Here is a 15,570-nt window from a genome sequence, read left to right on the forward strand (position 1 = left end):
TGTTACAGGTGGCCGCCGCTTCAGGCGCCCTTGATCTGCGCAAGATCAGGGGCACGTCGTCCTCTTCATCCTCCTCCTCGTCCGCCACCGGGACGACCATCGGGGTCGCGGCAGCCTGGCCCGCCTCGTCATCAGAGGACGGGATGTCGGGCCAGCTGACCTCCGAGTCGCCCCCGCTCTCGTCGAGCACCCGCTTCCCGCGGGGTGCAGGTGGAGGGGGGCGCGGGGTCCAAGCTAGGGAATCGATCATCAATCCCCACACGTTGCAGGGCGGGTATGCGGCGACGATGTCGTGCAGCCCTGGAACGCCGGCGTGGAGGGAGAAAACCCCCGGCAGCAACTCCGTGACGGGGGCGTCCTCGCCGGTGATCCCCTTCACCCACGCCTGGATTGCTTCCAGGCCCACGCCCCCGTGCTGGAGGCGTGTCCTGTCCCCGGACCCCGTGTACATCCACGCGGGGCGGGAGCGCAGCTGAAGCAGCGCGATGCGCCGGCTGATGTAGGCGCGCGCCACGTCGAGGTCGGTGAGCCCTGCTAGCCGGAGGGCCTTGATCTTCGCGATGATGGGGAGGAGCTCGGCGTCGCGGTGGTAGCGGTCCCGCTCCCGATGACATCGCCCCCGCTTGGTCGATGCGGGGGTAGAAGTAGTGCCGGAATAACACCACCGACGGCATTACTCCGACGAACGCCTCACAGAGAAACTGGAAGACAGTGAGGAGGAAGAGGGAGGTGGGGTGGAGTTGCGCCATCCGGAGCTGGTACGACTCCATGAGCGCATGGAGGAACAGGGAGTACGGTGGCACTAACCCGGCGAGGATGAAGCGCGCGAACATCCGGAAGTTGTTTTCTTGGTGGTCGGCGCCGGCGGGGAAGATGAGAGTCTCCCCGTACTCGTTGAACCGCGAGGCAACGGCGTGCCGGATCTTGTCCAGCGCCTTGCCATTGTAGCCAGGCCGGAAGAAGGCGAACTTGGCCCTCAGCGCCCGCCTCTTCTGGTCCTTCTCAGCGGCGGTCTTGGCGGCCGCCTCACTCTTGCCGGCCGCAGGCTTCTTTGGGGCCTTCCCTTTCCTGGGAGCAGGGGGCGTCATGGGGAGCGTAGGCGGAAGCTAGCAAGATTCGTGGGCGCAAAGGGGCGAGAAGGTGGAGGAGAAAGGCTGGGGGGCTAAGCGTTTGCCCCTCAGCGCAGCAGTGGGGCCTTATAGCCGCCTCTGCTCAGTAACGGTCACATCCGCATCCTACGTGTGCGCTGGGATAACTACGGTTCAAGGGGATAATGCGGAGAGTTGCCTTAACCACCCGTGTTTAAGGGGGAGGTTACGGCGGAAATCTCGCACCCACTACTCCGCCTGTAACGGCGGAGTCCTTGGAACGACGGAAAGACGCGGGCCCGAGACAGCTCAGGACCCACGCATCGGTTGAGGACGTAGCCCAGCAACCGACCATGGAAGAGTCCACCCGGGAACAGGCGTTGCCGGCCCACGCCAGGGGGCTACTGTCGCACCAATGGCACCCGGGGTACCACCGCTGCACGACGCGTGGGCCACCTTGCTTGCTCCCCGGGAGGAGCACACCCTTGGCAGCACTGTGCAAGCTGCCCGGCAAGCCAAGAGCCCGGCAGGGCTCGCGCAGCTTCAGGGGAGAATTCCTGCCTGGGCACTTCCCGGGAGGCTACTTGCCGGGAGGGGCGTCCCCAGGCGCAGGTGTCCGTTACAAGGGCGGGACCGAACGAGCAGAACAGCGGCGCCACGTCGGCGCTCGGCAGGCACCCTGTGTGCAGGGTTCGTCAGGACAAGGAGTGAAGCACACGCCGCATTAAATGCTCCGACAAAAAGGGGATTCCCCGTCCAGTCAAGCGTACAGTGACTGCTTAAGTGTAGTTTTTAGGCCTCTAGACCCCTAGTTGCAGGGCTAGTCTTCTTGCATGTATGCTAGCACAACGAGAAGGAGCACACCAACGGTCAAAGGGTTGGACCATTTCCCAGTTCGCTACTAGCAATAGCCCAAAGTAGCAATTGGTACTTAGCTGAATAGAGAGTGCACCCGGGGAGTACCCCCGGCAACCTGTAAACACCAGCTCTTTGGCTAATAACAAACTCAGGCAAGCAGGACGTAGGGTTTTACACCTCAGGGTGGCCCGAACCTGGGTAAAAAGTGTGCTCGTGTCAATTGCTTCCATACGCTGTGCATTGGCCCCACCGGTGATCGCCGGAGCGATCCCCGTAGCCCACTGCCGAACCTAAAAGGGGGTGCTCGCGCATCCCCGGTGTCTAAGCCCCGTGCTACGACACGTCGTTATTCACATTGGCCGTTTTCCAACACCTCTGTGAAGCGTTCGTGGGGGTGATGCCGTCGGTGGCGCTATTCCTCCACTACTACTACCCGAGGGTGGAGAAGAAGGCCCCCCTGTCCTCGGGGGTAGTGTTCCGATTCCACGACAGGATCAAATCGGAATTCATCGAGCTGGGGAAGAAGAAGATCGAGCACGAATGGCGCCGCGACTGGTGCTCGGTGCGCACCGACGAGCTCCAGGAGTTCCATGAGGAGCCCCTCGGGCCTCCGAAGGGCTCTGATGACTGGATGCTCCGTGACCCGAAGGACGAGGAGCTGGCCCCGATCTGTGGAAAGATCAAGGCGCTCCGTGAGGCCGGGCTCACGGACATGGATGTGGTGCGCCACTTCATCGGGAGGCGCGTGGCCCCCTTGCAGCGGCACTCGCATCCGGCGTTGATGTACACCGGGGCCGGCGACCGGACCCCGCTGCAGCGCACGGACCTCCTCCCGGAGGAAGTGCAATTCTGGGTGAAGGGTATCACCGGCGAGGACGAACCCTACCGGCTGATCCCGCCTAGAGCGCACTCGCTCCGCGCCGGGATCTCGAACCCGGGAGCCCGGGATCTCCCACTCTGCGACGAGTGGGGGATCATGGAGGACCCCTTGGCGCAACCCTCACCCCCGTAGCCCCGGTCCCAGAAGGGCAAGGGGCCGGCTGCTGACTTGGGGAAAGGGGGCCAGGGCCAGGCCTCCGCCCAGTCGGAGGGCTCGGACTCCGACGACTCCTCGTTGGGTGTCGAAGGAGACCTTAGCGACGACGACGTTCCCCCGGCAGCCGACGCAGTCGTGCCAGAGGAGGACGACGAGGAAGATGACGTCCCCTTGGTAAGGCGGTCCGCGGCGGAGCAGGCGGGCGGGCGGGAGGCCAGCCTGCAGCTCCAGGGACCTCACGGCGACGCGGTGGCTGGGGCCTCCGGCGGTAGTGGCGCGGCTGCTACAGCCGCCCCGACCACCCCGGGAACTCCGGCAGCTCCCCCCGCGCGAAGCGGCCCTCCGGCGAGGAGCATCTTAACGGACAGGGTGCTCAAGCTCAAGCCGGCGGGGTAAGTACAATGTCGTTCAGAACAGCTTTGATTTCGCAAAATTATTTTGTGCCTGACTAATCTGTTTTTACGTTTTCCAGTTCGTCGAGGAAGAGGGGGCAGACCGGCGACAACCAGCGTGTCGCTGGCAGCCCCAACCAAGAAGCCTCGCCCGGCATCGGGCGGCGGGACCAAGACGCTGCTGACGCAGCGGTTACGACAGCAGCAGCGGCCGCACGGGACCCAAGGATCCCCGACTCAAGCTCACAGGGCACCGGCCTGGTGGCAGGTACGCGCAAGTTCGAACACTTCCCTTAGTATTCGCGCCAATCCCCACGCTTGACGCAGGAGCCATTCGTGCAGTTGCCGGAGGGGTTCCGGCTGCGCCCGCACCTACAGAGGTGCGGGTCATCGACCCTACTGGCGAGGTCGATGACGACGCTTCGGCGGAGGTTGCCTCTGTCGGAGCCCTTCAGCAATTGGTCACGACACCTGTCGGGGCCGCGACTGCTGCCACCGACGACGCCACGCAGCGGGTGCCATCTGAGGCGGGCGGCACAGAGCAGCCTCCGCCAGCCGGGGCGGGCGGTGGTGCCCTGGAGAAGCCCCCGAGCCCCTAGCTCGCCACTTCGGACGAGTAGGGAGCGGTGGGGCTCGGCCATGCCGGGGGCGCGCCATCAAATCCCGATGCCCCCTCGGGATCGCAGACGGTCGCGGTGGGGTCCTCCTCCTCCGCCGGAGCCGCCTTCAGCCTGGGAGCAGGGGAGCTCGCTGAGCGGACTTGGGGTCGGATCACCTTCGACCCCAGCGTGTTCCAGCAGGGACACCAAGTGATCGACCACATCCAGCAGTAGCAGCAGATGTTCATCGATTTCTTCAACGACGCGCAGCAGCACCACGCCCGTGTAGTGGCGGAACGGGGCGTAGCGCGACGGGAGGCGGAGGAGCAGTGCACCGAGCTGCAGCGGCTCTGGGAGGAGCTCCAGCAAGCGCGGCAAGCCGGGGCAACGCCTGCGATGCAAGGGGTGCCGGAGGCTGTGGGATCTCCAGCAAGAGCACCAGCGGGAGCTCGAGCTGGTGAAGGCCACACACGCCAAGAGCGAGGAGGAGCACCAGGCGGCTCTGGACTCGTTCCAAGGGCATCTCCGGGAGAAGACGAACTTACTGTCCGGCTACTCCCTGGAGATCCAGCGCCTCCGCCACGAGGTCGGAGAGCTGGAGACAGCGGCCGCAATAGCAGCCGAAGCCTCGGCGAGCCAGGAGAAGGAGCTGCAGGACCAGGACCGCTCCCAGGAGTGCGAGCTTGCGGGGCAGCTCAAGGCTGCCCAAGATGCCAGCTCGTCCCTTCAGGGCGAGCTTGACATGGCGCGGCAGGAACTCCGGCTGATCAACGACGACAACACCAAGAAGGCATCAGAGAGGCTGAAGTCCGAGTGTCATGAGCACAAGCGGCAGGCCCAGGAGGCTTGCTGTGCGTGCACTGAGCTGCGGGCCCGCAGGACAGGGGAGGTGGCCAGGCTGAAGAAGTTGGCCGACTCGGCGGTGGAGGCACTGCAAGGGTTCGACATCCCTGTGGCTTCCTTTGATGGGGCTGACATGGGGAACTTCACCTCGTTCTTCGCAGACTTCGTCGGTCGGCTGAGCCGCCTACAGAGCTGTGTCACAGCCTTCGGGGACCGGCAAGTCGGCCTTGCGGCCGAGCAGGTCGCCGGGCAGATTCTAACCTGGGTCCACTCCGCCCACCCCGACTTCCCGTTCGAGTCGGTCTTCGACGCCTGGTCGGACGAGGAAGAGGCTAAGACCCACCGAGAGGCGGTGCAGGGCGTTTTGGACGAGATGGTGGCGCGAATGCAGGGCAAGGTCGACGATGACAAAGCCGCTGCTGAGGAGGTTGCCGGAGAAGCCCCCGATGCCGAGGATGCCCCTGACACCGAAGCAGCCGCCTCGGGAGCACCTCCCGCTTAGTTCCCTTCATTCTCTTTTTTTTTTCCCTGCAAGTGGCGCCTTAGAACTTTTTAGTGTTAGCTTTCCCTTGTCATTATCAGTGTTACTCGTCAACTTGTTTTCCCCAAGCTTTAATATATATCCGATGCTATTTTTACTTGCTCCTTTCCCTAAAACTAGCTTGCCAGGGAGGGGCTCTGTCCTTCCCGTGTTTTAGCCTTGCGTACCTAGGGACTCATCGACCACATGCTTGGCCAGACTAGGGACCCAAGACCTACCCGCGGTGCCGACCTACGGGGTACAAGGAAAGGATCCTTGGGACATGCACGGTTTAGATCAGTATACACACATGCGAAGCTTATTCCCCGCCTTGGGCACTACTACAGGGTTAGCTAACCACGTGGGGTACAGAACTTCCCTGATAGCCCCGGTAGCCTTGAGCTTGTCCACCTCTTGCTTGATGAAATCTTTGCGCTCCTGCACTTGCCGTCGAATCTTCTGCTTGACGGGGCGGGCGTCCGGGCGCACCGTGAGTCGATGCTCAATCACCTCCCTAGGGACTCCAGGAAGGTCCGACGGCTCCCAAGAGAACACGTCGGCATTCTCCCGGAGGAAAGTGACGAGGGCGATTTCCTATTCGGTAGTAAGGTTTGCACCGATGGTGACGGTGCGCTCCTTGTTGCCGGCTTGGAGGGGCAGCTTCTTCACCTTGGTTGCCTCCTCCCGGAGCTTCTGGCCCTTGACGGGGCACGACCTCGAGCCTACGCTTCCCTCGGCAAGCTCTTGCGGGGCAGCACGGGCCTTCTTCGTTGCCGGGCCGTCACCCGACGAGGCTTCGGCGTCGGCTGCGGCGGCGGCCCTGACAACGCATCCTTGAGGTCGCACCTGATGTAGAGGACTCCGTACACGGACGGCATCTTCATCATGCCGTAGGCGCAATGCGTCGCGTCCATGAACTTGATCAACGCCAGCCGACCAAGGATCCCGTTGTAGGGCAACGGGGTGTGCGCCACGTCGAACACTATGTGCTCGGTCCTGAACGCTTCACGGGACCCGAAGGTCACCGGCAGCGTGATGCGCCCCAGGGGGCAGACGATCCCAGGGTTCACTCCCCGGAACGGGTCAGTGGGTTTCAGCCGCTCCACCGGCAACAGGAGTTTCTCCACCAACCTGGCGGACAGGAGGTTTAGCCCCGCTCCGTTATCCACCAACACCTTGGTCACGGTCATGTTGCTGATGATCGGTGAGACCACGAAGGGTATGACCCCCGAACCCAGCTGCCGCGCTAGGTGATCGTCGGCGCTGCAGGTGATCGGCACGTGCGACCACCTCAGCGGCTGCTGCGGCTCCGCGTTCGGCAACAGCGCGCACATGTCGCGGGTGAGATGCTTCACCGCGGCATGAGATGGGAGAGCGTAAGCTCCCCCATGGATGCAGGAGACGCCGTGGGGCTCCATGCCGGCGCCACCGCTGGCAGGCCTCGGCCCCGCTCTGGGGTCATTCGCGCCATCTCGGGAGAGATGCCCGATGTCACCGCAGTTGAAGCTTGGTGCTCCTCGTGGCGCTGTTCGCGCCGCTCCTTGATTCCCTGCAGGATGCAGCAGTCCTGCGCGTCGTGGGTGGAATTGGCGTCGATGGGGCAGCGGGGTGCGTCACCCCGCTTGCCACCAGACCCGCCACCGGGCGAGGCCTTCTTTGCAAGCCTCGCAGCAGCAGCCCCCGACTCCGCAACGAAGACTTGCTTCCCACTGCGCTTGCGGGAACGCTTCTTCTGCGAACCCTCTCCTGGGCTCGCGGCAGCTTTAGCTGCAAGTTCGGGTGCTAGGCGACTTCCTCGGCCATGGCGCACTTGTGCGCCAGGGCGTACAGATCCTGCGTCGTCCGAATCCGATGCATGCTCAGCTTCTGCACCACGTTGCGCAGCTTCGCCATGGTTCCAGGGAGCTTGTTGCCACCCTGGAACGCGCTCACAAACTGCTTGTGCAGTTCCGCCCAAGTAGCGATGGACCCAGCACACAGGTTGAGCAGCCAGGTTCTCGCTAATCCTTTCAGGACCATCGGGAACCAATTAGCTCTGACCTTGTCGTCGGCGCCGATGGCATGCATCCCCAACATGTAGGTCAGGAGGAAATCCTTGGGATTCGCGGTTCCGTCGTATGTACCGAGCGCAGGCGCCCGGAACTTGCGGGGCCATGTCACCCGCCACAGCTCACGCGTGAACGCATTGCAGCCGTCCTCGGGGCCCATAGGAGCATCCTCCTGCTCCTGCGGGCATTGGCGCTCTACCTCACGCCGCCGCCAGTGCTCCAGGCGCTGACGCAGATCCTCCTGCTGGCGGGCATTCAAGATGCCGCACGTGTCACCTCACGTGATGGTGGGCGATGAGTCTGAGGACCCCTTCGGGTCCCCGCCTCCCTGGCCTCCATGCGGGGGAGGGTTTTCCCCTTGTCGCGAGGCGCGGGGCGCGTCTCCATGCTCCAGGTTCTGCCCGCGGCCGGAACCTGCCAGGGTGCCCTCGCCCTGTGGCTGTTGGCCGGCGAGCGCAAGGACCACGTCTAGCTCCTCGCTCCATGCCTCGTGCGCCGGCGTGCCCTGCTGCGGCTCGTACCACACCATGACCCACGCGGCGATGATGGCATCCGCCGGGGTTCACGCGGGAGGCAGCCGGTTTCCCGAGCGGCTGCCCTCCGCTCTATCCCCGGACGCACCGGGGTGCGTGGGGTGCGACCCCGTCGGTGTCGCTCGCGACGCGGTACGCTCGTGGCGCAGCTGACGCTGCGCGCCTTCAGCCCGTGATTCGACTCGCTGGCCGGCGTGGGTGGCACCATGTCCGCTCGCAAGGCTGGCCCCGGCGCTGGGGGCCGCCGGCCCCCTCAACTGGTTATCTGCCGGCGGCCGAGGAGGTGGGGGCGGCAGCTGCGATTGCTGCGCACGTGAAGGTTCACGCGGGCTGCGCGTCATGCGACCGCGTGTGTGCTGCTAGGGCTTCACGCGGGTCAATCCGAGGGTCACCAGCCCGCTTGGGAGGCATGGTGGTTGCTCTGTCATCGAGGAGGACGAGGCCGATGTTGGTGTAGACGTCGCCGCCGGCGGTCACCGGCGAGCTCTCCCTACTGCACCCCTACCTGGCCCCAGATGTCGTCGCATGGGGCTCCGACACCGGGGATGCGCGGACACCCCCTTTTTGGTTCGGCAGTGGGCTACGGGGATCGCTCCGGTGATCGCCGGCGGGGCCAATGCGAAGCGTAGGAATGCACCAAGAACGCATGCACACACTTTTTACCCAGGTTCGGGCCACCTTGCGGTGTAAAACCCTACGTCCTGCTTGTCTGAGCTTGTATTACTGTGAAATCGGCTGTTTACAGGTTGCCGTGGGAAGCCCCAGGCGGTCTCTTTTCGCTAAGTGCTCTTTACTACTTTGGGCTACTACCAGTGTAACGAACGAACCGAACAACAACGAACAAAGAAACGAACCCCTTGACCGTTGGCGGGGGTTCTCTTTTTATAGCCAAGGGGATACCACAGGTGCCACGGTGCATGGTTTACAAGTGGCGAGCAAGGAGCTTGGGCAGCTCCTCCTCGGTGCGCTGGCATGCATGCACGAGCGCCAACCCCGCGGCTAGGGGTCTAAGGCCTAAAAAAAATAGGACCGGACAACCACTGTTCATCCGACTAGACGGATAACGCCCCTCCTGTCGGCTCATTAAATGTGCTGCGCGCTTCACTCCTTGCCCTGGTGAAACTGCACACTGGGCGCCTGTCGCGCGCCCACGTGGCACCGCTGCTCTGCTCGCTTGGCCCCGCCCTCACGCGGGAACCTGCGCCCGGGAACACCTCCTCCCGGCAAGTGCCTTCCCGGGAGGTGCCCCGGCGGGATTATTCCCCGAAGCCCCGCTAGCCCTTCCGGGCTGGTAGCTTGCCGGGCAGCCAGCACGTTGCCGCCCGAGGTGAGATCCTCCCGGGAACTCAGCGATGCGACCCACGCGTCGTGCAGCAGTGGTACCCCGGGTGCCACTGGTGCGACATTTGTGGATTGGCTTGAATTCCCCTGTGAGAGACCAAGAAGCCCAGCAAGTGCCCCGAGTCCATGCCGAACGTGCACTTCTCGGGGTTAAGCTTGAGCTTGATACTGCGGAGGTTGTCAAATGTCTCCTACAGGTCGCCGATGAGCGAGTCCCGACGCCGCGACTTGACGACGATATCGTCCATGTAGGCCTCGATGTTCCAGCCTAGCTCGGGTCCCAGACACTCGCGCAGGGCGCGCTGAAATGTCAAGCCCGCGTTCTTCAACCCGCTGTTTTCTCCTCATCTTCGACTGCCATCTTGATCTGATGGTAGCCGGAGAAGGCGTCTAGGAAGCATAAAGACTCACAACCCGCTGTAGAATCTACTATTTGATCGATACGGGGTACAGGAAAGGGTCCTTAGGACAAACACGGTTAAGATCAGTAAAATCTACACACATGCGCAATTTATTTCTAGCTTTCGGGACTACAACAGGGTTTGCTAACCAAGTAGGATACAACACTTCCCTGATCGCCCTGGCGTTCTTGAGCTTCTCCACTTCCTGCTGGAAGAAGTCCTTGAGATCTTGTGCTTGCCGGCGAACCTTCTGCTTGATGGGCCGCGCGTCTAGCCGCACCGCCAGCCGATGCTCAATCACCTCCCTAGGGACTCCGGGAAGATCTGACGACTCCCAAGCGAACACGTCAGAGTTCTCCCGGAGGAAGGCGACGAGGGCGCCTTCCTATTTGTCGCCGAGGCTCGCACCGATCAAGACGGTGTGTGCCTCGTTGCCGGCATGCAGGGGCACCTTCTTGACCTTGGTGCCCTCCTCCTTCAGCTTCATGCCCTTGCTTACGCGCGGGCCGGAGCGGCTCGTGCCTTCTTCTGTGCGGGTTGTTCACCCGCAAGTGGATCCTCACTCCTGGCAACGTCGTAGTCGCCAGGAGCTGCCACTGCGGAGGTCTTCACGACCTCGCCCACGCACCAAGCAGCGTCTTTGAGGCCGCACTTAATGGAGAGAACGTCGTTTGTTGACGGCATCTTCATCACGCCGTAGGCGCAATGCGTTGCCGCCATGAACTTGATCAGCGTTGGCCGACCAATGATCCCGTTGTATGGCAACGGGGTGTGAGCCACATCGAAAATGATGTGCTCAATCCGAAACGCTTCCCGGGAACCAAAGGTCACCGGGAGCGTGATTCGCCCCATGGGCTGCACCACTCCGGGATTGATCCCCCGGAACGGGTCGGTGGGCTTCATCTGCTCCAGGGGGAGCTGAATCTTTTCCACCAGCTTGGCGGACAGCAGGTTGAGGCTTGCCCCGCTCTCCACCAGTACTTTGGTCACCGTCACGTTGTTTATGATCGGTGACACTATGAGGGGGAGCACTCCTAAACCCAAGGGACGGATCGGGTGATCGTCCGAGTTGAAGGTGATCGGCACATGCGACCACCTCAACGGCTGCTGCGCCTCCACGCTGGGGAGGAGGGCGCAGACCTCACGCGTGAGCCGCTTCACAGCGGCGTGAGACGTGAGAGCATACGATCCCCGTGGATGCAGGCGACGTCGTGAGGCTCCTGGAAGCCGGGCTCGTTGGCGTCGGCGTCGCTGTAGACATCCCCATGCAGCTCGGCGCGAGGCTTGTTGCGTCCCCGGGGAGGCCGGTCCTTGCCGCCGCGGGCCTAACCGCGACCCCCTGCGGGTTCTCCTTTGTCGCCGCCGGCTGCGCCTCGGCCTGCTCCCCCGCGGGGTTGTTGGGGCAGTCCCGAGAGAGGTGCCTGATGTCCCCGCAGTTGAAGCAAGCCCCGGCAGCGTGGCGCTTTTCGGGGCGCTGCTCATGCTTCTCCTTGATGGTCTGGAGAGTGCGGCAGTCCTGCGCGTCGTGGGTGGCGTTGGTGTGGATGGGGCAGCGCGCGACCACTGCCGGCTTGCTGCCCGATGCTCCAGCCGATGCCGCCTTCTTGGCGGGCCTTTGGGGAGCCCCTGGCTCCGCAGCAAGCACTTGCTTCCCGCCGCGTTTCCGGGAGCTCTTCGTCCCGGAGCCCTCTGGTGGGTTTGCCACATCTTTAGCGGCAAGCTCGGGCGCCAAGCGCCCTTCCTCGGCCATCGCGCACTTGTGCGCGAGAGCGTAGAGATCACTTGTGGTCCGGATCCAGTGCGTGTTGGGCTTCTCATGCATCTTCGAGTCGCGGACGTTGATGGCATACGTGTTGATGATGGCGGCCGCTTCCGCCTCAGGGGATGGAGTAGGAGAGGTTGGAGAACCTGTTGGTGAAGTCCCGCAACGTCTCCCCCAGTTTCTGCATGACCGTGTGCAGTTCTGCCATGGTTCCCGGGCGCTTGTACCCGCCCTGGAACGCGTTCACAAACTGCTCGCGCAGGTCAGCCTAGGAGGCTATGGACCCGGCGGGCAGGTTGAGCAACCAAGTTCTCGCTGATCCTTTGAGGACCATCGGGAACCAGTTGGCCCTAACCTTGTCGTCGGCGCCAATGGCGTGCATGCCCAACGTGTAGGTCAGGAGAAAATCCTTGGGGTTCACGGTCCCGTCGTAAGTCCCGAGCATTGGCGCCCGGAACTTACGGGGCCACGTCACCAGGCGCAGCTCATGAGTAAACGCGGCGCAGCCGTCCTCGGCGCCCATGGAAGCATCCTCCTGCTCCTCTAGGCGCTGGCGTTCTGCCTCACGACGGCGCCGGCGCTCCAAGCACTGGCGGAGGTCTTCCTGCTGGCGGGCGTTCATGAGCCTCGCGCGTCACACCGTGTAACGGTCGGTGACGAATCCGAGGACCCCACGGGATCCTCACCTCCTTGCCCTCCCAGGGGGGAGGGTGTTCTCCTTGCCCCGAGACGCGGGGCACGTCTCCGCGTCCCGGGTTCTGCCCCCGGCCTCAACTAGCCGGGGCGCCCTCGCCTTGCGACTGCTGGGCGGCGAGTGCAAGGAGCGCGTCTAGCTCCGCACTCCATGCTTCATGCGTCGGTGTGCCTTATGGTGGCTCCTAGAGCACCATGACACGTGCGGCTCTGATGGCTTCCACCGAGGTCTAGGCGGGAGGCTGCCGATTCTCCAACTGGTTGCCCTCCGCCCTGTCACCCGGTGCCCTCGGGTGAGTGGGGCGAGACTCCGTCGGCATCGCACGCGACGCGTTGTGCTCATGGCTTAGTGGCTGCTGCGCGTCTTCGGCCCGCGAGTGGACTCGCTGGCCGGTGTGTGCGGCGTTGTGGCCGCTCGCGCGACTGGCTCCGGCGCTGGGAGACACAAGCCCCCTCGACCGGTTGTCTGCCGACGGTCGAGGAGGTGGAGGTGGTAGCTGCGACTGCTGCTGCTGCCGTGGAGGGGACCCCTGATCCCCTTGCGCTTGTGACGCGCGCGCGGCGTCATGGGACCGAGTGCGCATGGCGAGAGTGTCGCGCAAGTCGACCCGGGGCTCGTCTGCCTTCTTGGGCGGCATAGCGAGCTAGTCGTTGAAGATGTCGTAGGCGAAGAAGCCGGTGTTGACGATGAGGACGCCGGCGGTCACCAGAAGCTCTCTACACGCCCCCCCTACCTGGCACGCCAGATGTCGGAGCACGGTCTCCGGCACCGGGGATGCCGAGCACCCCTTTTTTGGTTCGGTGGAGGGCGAGGTGATCACTCCAGCGATCGCCGGCGTGGCGATAGACACGAAGTGTAGACACAAGAGTTTTTACCCAGGTTCGGGCCACCCAGAAGTGTAATACACTACGTCCTGCTTTGGAGTTGTATTTCTTAGTACGGTTGTTACAAGTTGTCGGGGAGTTCCCGGAATTTGCTACTTGTCCCTCTAAGGGCTAGGCTACTTGGGTGAATGCTGAACTGAATAGAACCGAATCCTACCGAGGCCCAACCCTTTGACCGATGGCGTCGGTCCTCCTTTTATAGACAAGGGGATACCACAAGTACCTATGGATCGACTCACTAGCACACACAGTTTCAAGATGTAATATCATAGAACAAAGGTCTCAATATTACAACGTATCATCCAGAATTTAAAAGTACTTACAACTCGCATAACCTCACGGGTTAGCTGGAAATAAAACAACTGTTTAGCAGCGGAAAACGAAAGATACAAGGGCACATCAACACCACGGTGAGAGCGTGTTGAAATGTAGGCCCGTAACCCAAACAAGCAGAACGTACATCTTACTCGTCGTTGGAGCTCCCTGCATCATTAAACGATGCAGCCACTAGGGTCAATACATTAAATGTATTGGCAAGATTCACCAAGGGTTATAACAGACCTAACAAGTATATGCAGTATTTGGCAAGGTGGAGTTCAGGCTGTTTGCGTGGAAGCAGAACATAAATTACCCTACTACAAAGGAATGTTATAATAATGTTAACTATTGGACACGGGGTAGACACACCCATGCTCCTATTAACCTAGAGCACATTGAAGTGGATTCATCAAGTGCCCCTACCCTGTTCAAACCATTCATTTTATTTAAGAAATTGGAATGAGTGAGACTTTCCTTACAGCCCCAATATCTAGTTGCTCATGATTGTCCGTAACCGGGGACACGGCTAAGTACTTAGTTTGACACTCTCGAGAGGTTGTACACTTTACCCACAAGAAATCGACGTGTTAATCCCTTGCTGTCCTCAGGGTAGAGTAGGAACGGCATCGATTACAGGAATTTTCAGACCATAATCACCCAGACCACCTGAGGGACCTACGTTCCCACCTACACGGCTACATCTGCACAATCCCTCGGATCCAGGATCATATGTCTTACATGCATCCTGGTAGAGCCCATATTACCATGTGGTTGTACTGGAAGCTACTAAACAGGAAACTAGTCCAGTCTCTGTTACCCCAGGTGGCATTCCACATTTGCAACGTAGGCGCTCCCGAATCCACGGGAGAGACGTCCATGGACGATCCATTCCTGAATCCACAGGAACTCGACTCAGAGGGACCCATAGAAATGGACCTGACGCCGCTAATCCTCAAAATCCTCAAAGCAGCCCACCCAAGATGGTTCATTGAATTAGTTGTTTTGCCTTACATCTAACAAAAACATTCCATATAGCCAAAGGCACAACAATATCGTAATGTAGTTATTTCCCCCACGATACTACCATAGCCTAGCATTCAACTACAATCGATGGCAATTTGGTGGCAAGGTAATGGTGAGGGTAAACTATACTACCTGGGATTTATAACTAGCATAGAGGTACGAGTAATAGTCCTATCAATGCATCGCTACCAACAACACTAATGCATAAGTATTTTAAAACAACAACAATAATGGGATATAATCAAAGTGAACTTGCCTTGTCCAAGGTTGTGGTAGTTCTCGCACTCTTCGCAACAACAAGGATTACACTCCACACAATCTAAAATAAAAGAAATATACACACAATAAACACAACATTCAATACAAAACCATGCCATGATGCATATGCCATGATGATGCACGCAAGGGTTACTTCTAACATACAAAGTTTCGTTTCTGTTTTGAAAAGTTTTTCAAAACAAATTTGGACAGATTATACAACATCAAGTGGTAATTAATATGCATGATACATGAATAGGATTTAAAACAAAAGATTGTGCGGCTTTTGCAACATAGAGCAATATTTAACTTGTATGCCATGATTATACACAAAATAATTTCTTTTCTGGTCCTAAAGGACAGAGAACAAGTTTAAATAATTTTACAGCAAGATAACATGCTCAAAACTATTTTGAAACAATTCATTTGAAATTTAAACCATATTCAACCATTCTGTAAATAGCTTCTGTCTAAGTTGTTCAAAACTGAAGTTAAACAGTGCCAAAATAATCTACAGTTGTGACGATTCCAGAAAGGTGCGGATCACAATTTTTGGACAAACGGTTTGAAAAATATGAGGCTTTCAACTTGTAGGGCCTTTCTGCAAAATTTACATTATCTAATTCGGCCAAATTAAAATAAAATAAAAAGGCCTCGCCACGTGGCAGCGCGGCATAGGCCGGGACCTAGGGTTTCTGCCGGCGGTGCGGGGCGGCGCTCGGGCGGCGGGCGGCGCGGCGCAGGCGGGGCCGTGGAGGCGGCGCGTGCGGTCGGGTCGCGCGGCGGGTCGTGCGGCGCGGGGCAGCACGCGGGTGCGGGCAGCGGCGCGGGTGGAGCGGCGGCGCACGGGCGCAGGCTCGGGGCGAGGCCGAGCGGCTCGGGAGGCGGACGGCGCGCGGGTGGGCGGAGCGCGAGCGGCGGGCGGCGGCCGGCGTTGGGGAAGATGGCGGCGCGGCGACCGGCGACGCCCAA

General features: G+C 60.6%; 1 protein-coding gene across 1 annotated transcript; it reads left to right on the forward strand.

Annotated features, from left to right (window-relative positions):
* The first annotated feature begins 2,577 nt into the window (after nucleotides 1-2,577).
* On the forward strand, nucleotides 2,578-3,671 carry LOC104585548. The gene is made up of 3 exons (XM_010242470.1): nucleotides 2,578-2,667; nucleotides 2,959-3,374; nucleotides 3,455-3,671. Exons 1-3 carry the CDS (start codon nucleotides 2,578-2,580, stop codon nucleotides 3,669-3,671), a joined length of 723 nt encoding a protein of 240 aa, XP_010240772.1.
* Nucleotides 3,672-15,570: the final 11,899 nt, after the last annotated feature.

This window comes from Brachypodium distachyon, chromosome 5, assembly GCF_000005505.3.
Source record: "Brachypodium distachyon strain Bd21 chromosome 5, Brachypodium_distachyon_v3.0, whole genome shotgun sequence".
Classification (NCBI taxonomy): domain Eukaryota; kingdom Viridiplantae; phylum Streptophyta; class Magnoliopsida; order Poales; family Poaceae; genus Brachypodium; species Brachypodium distachyon.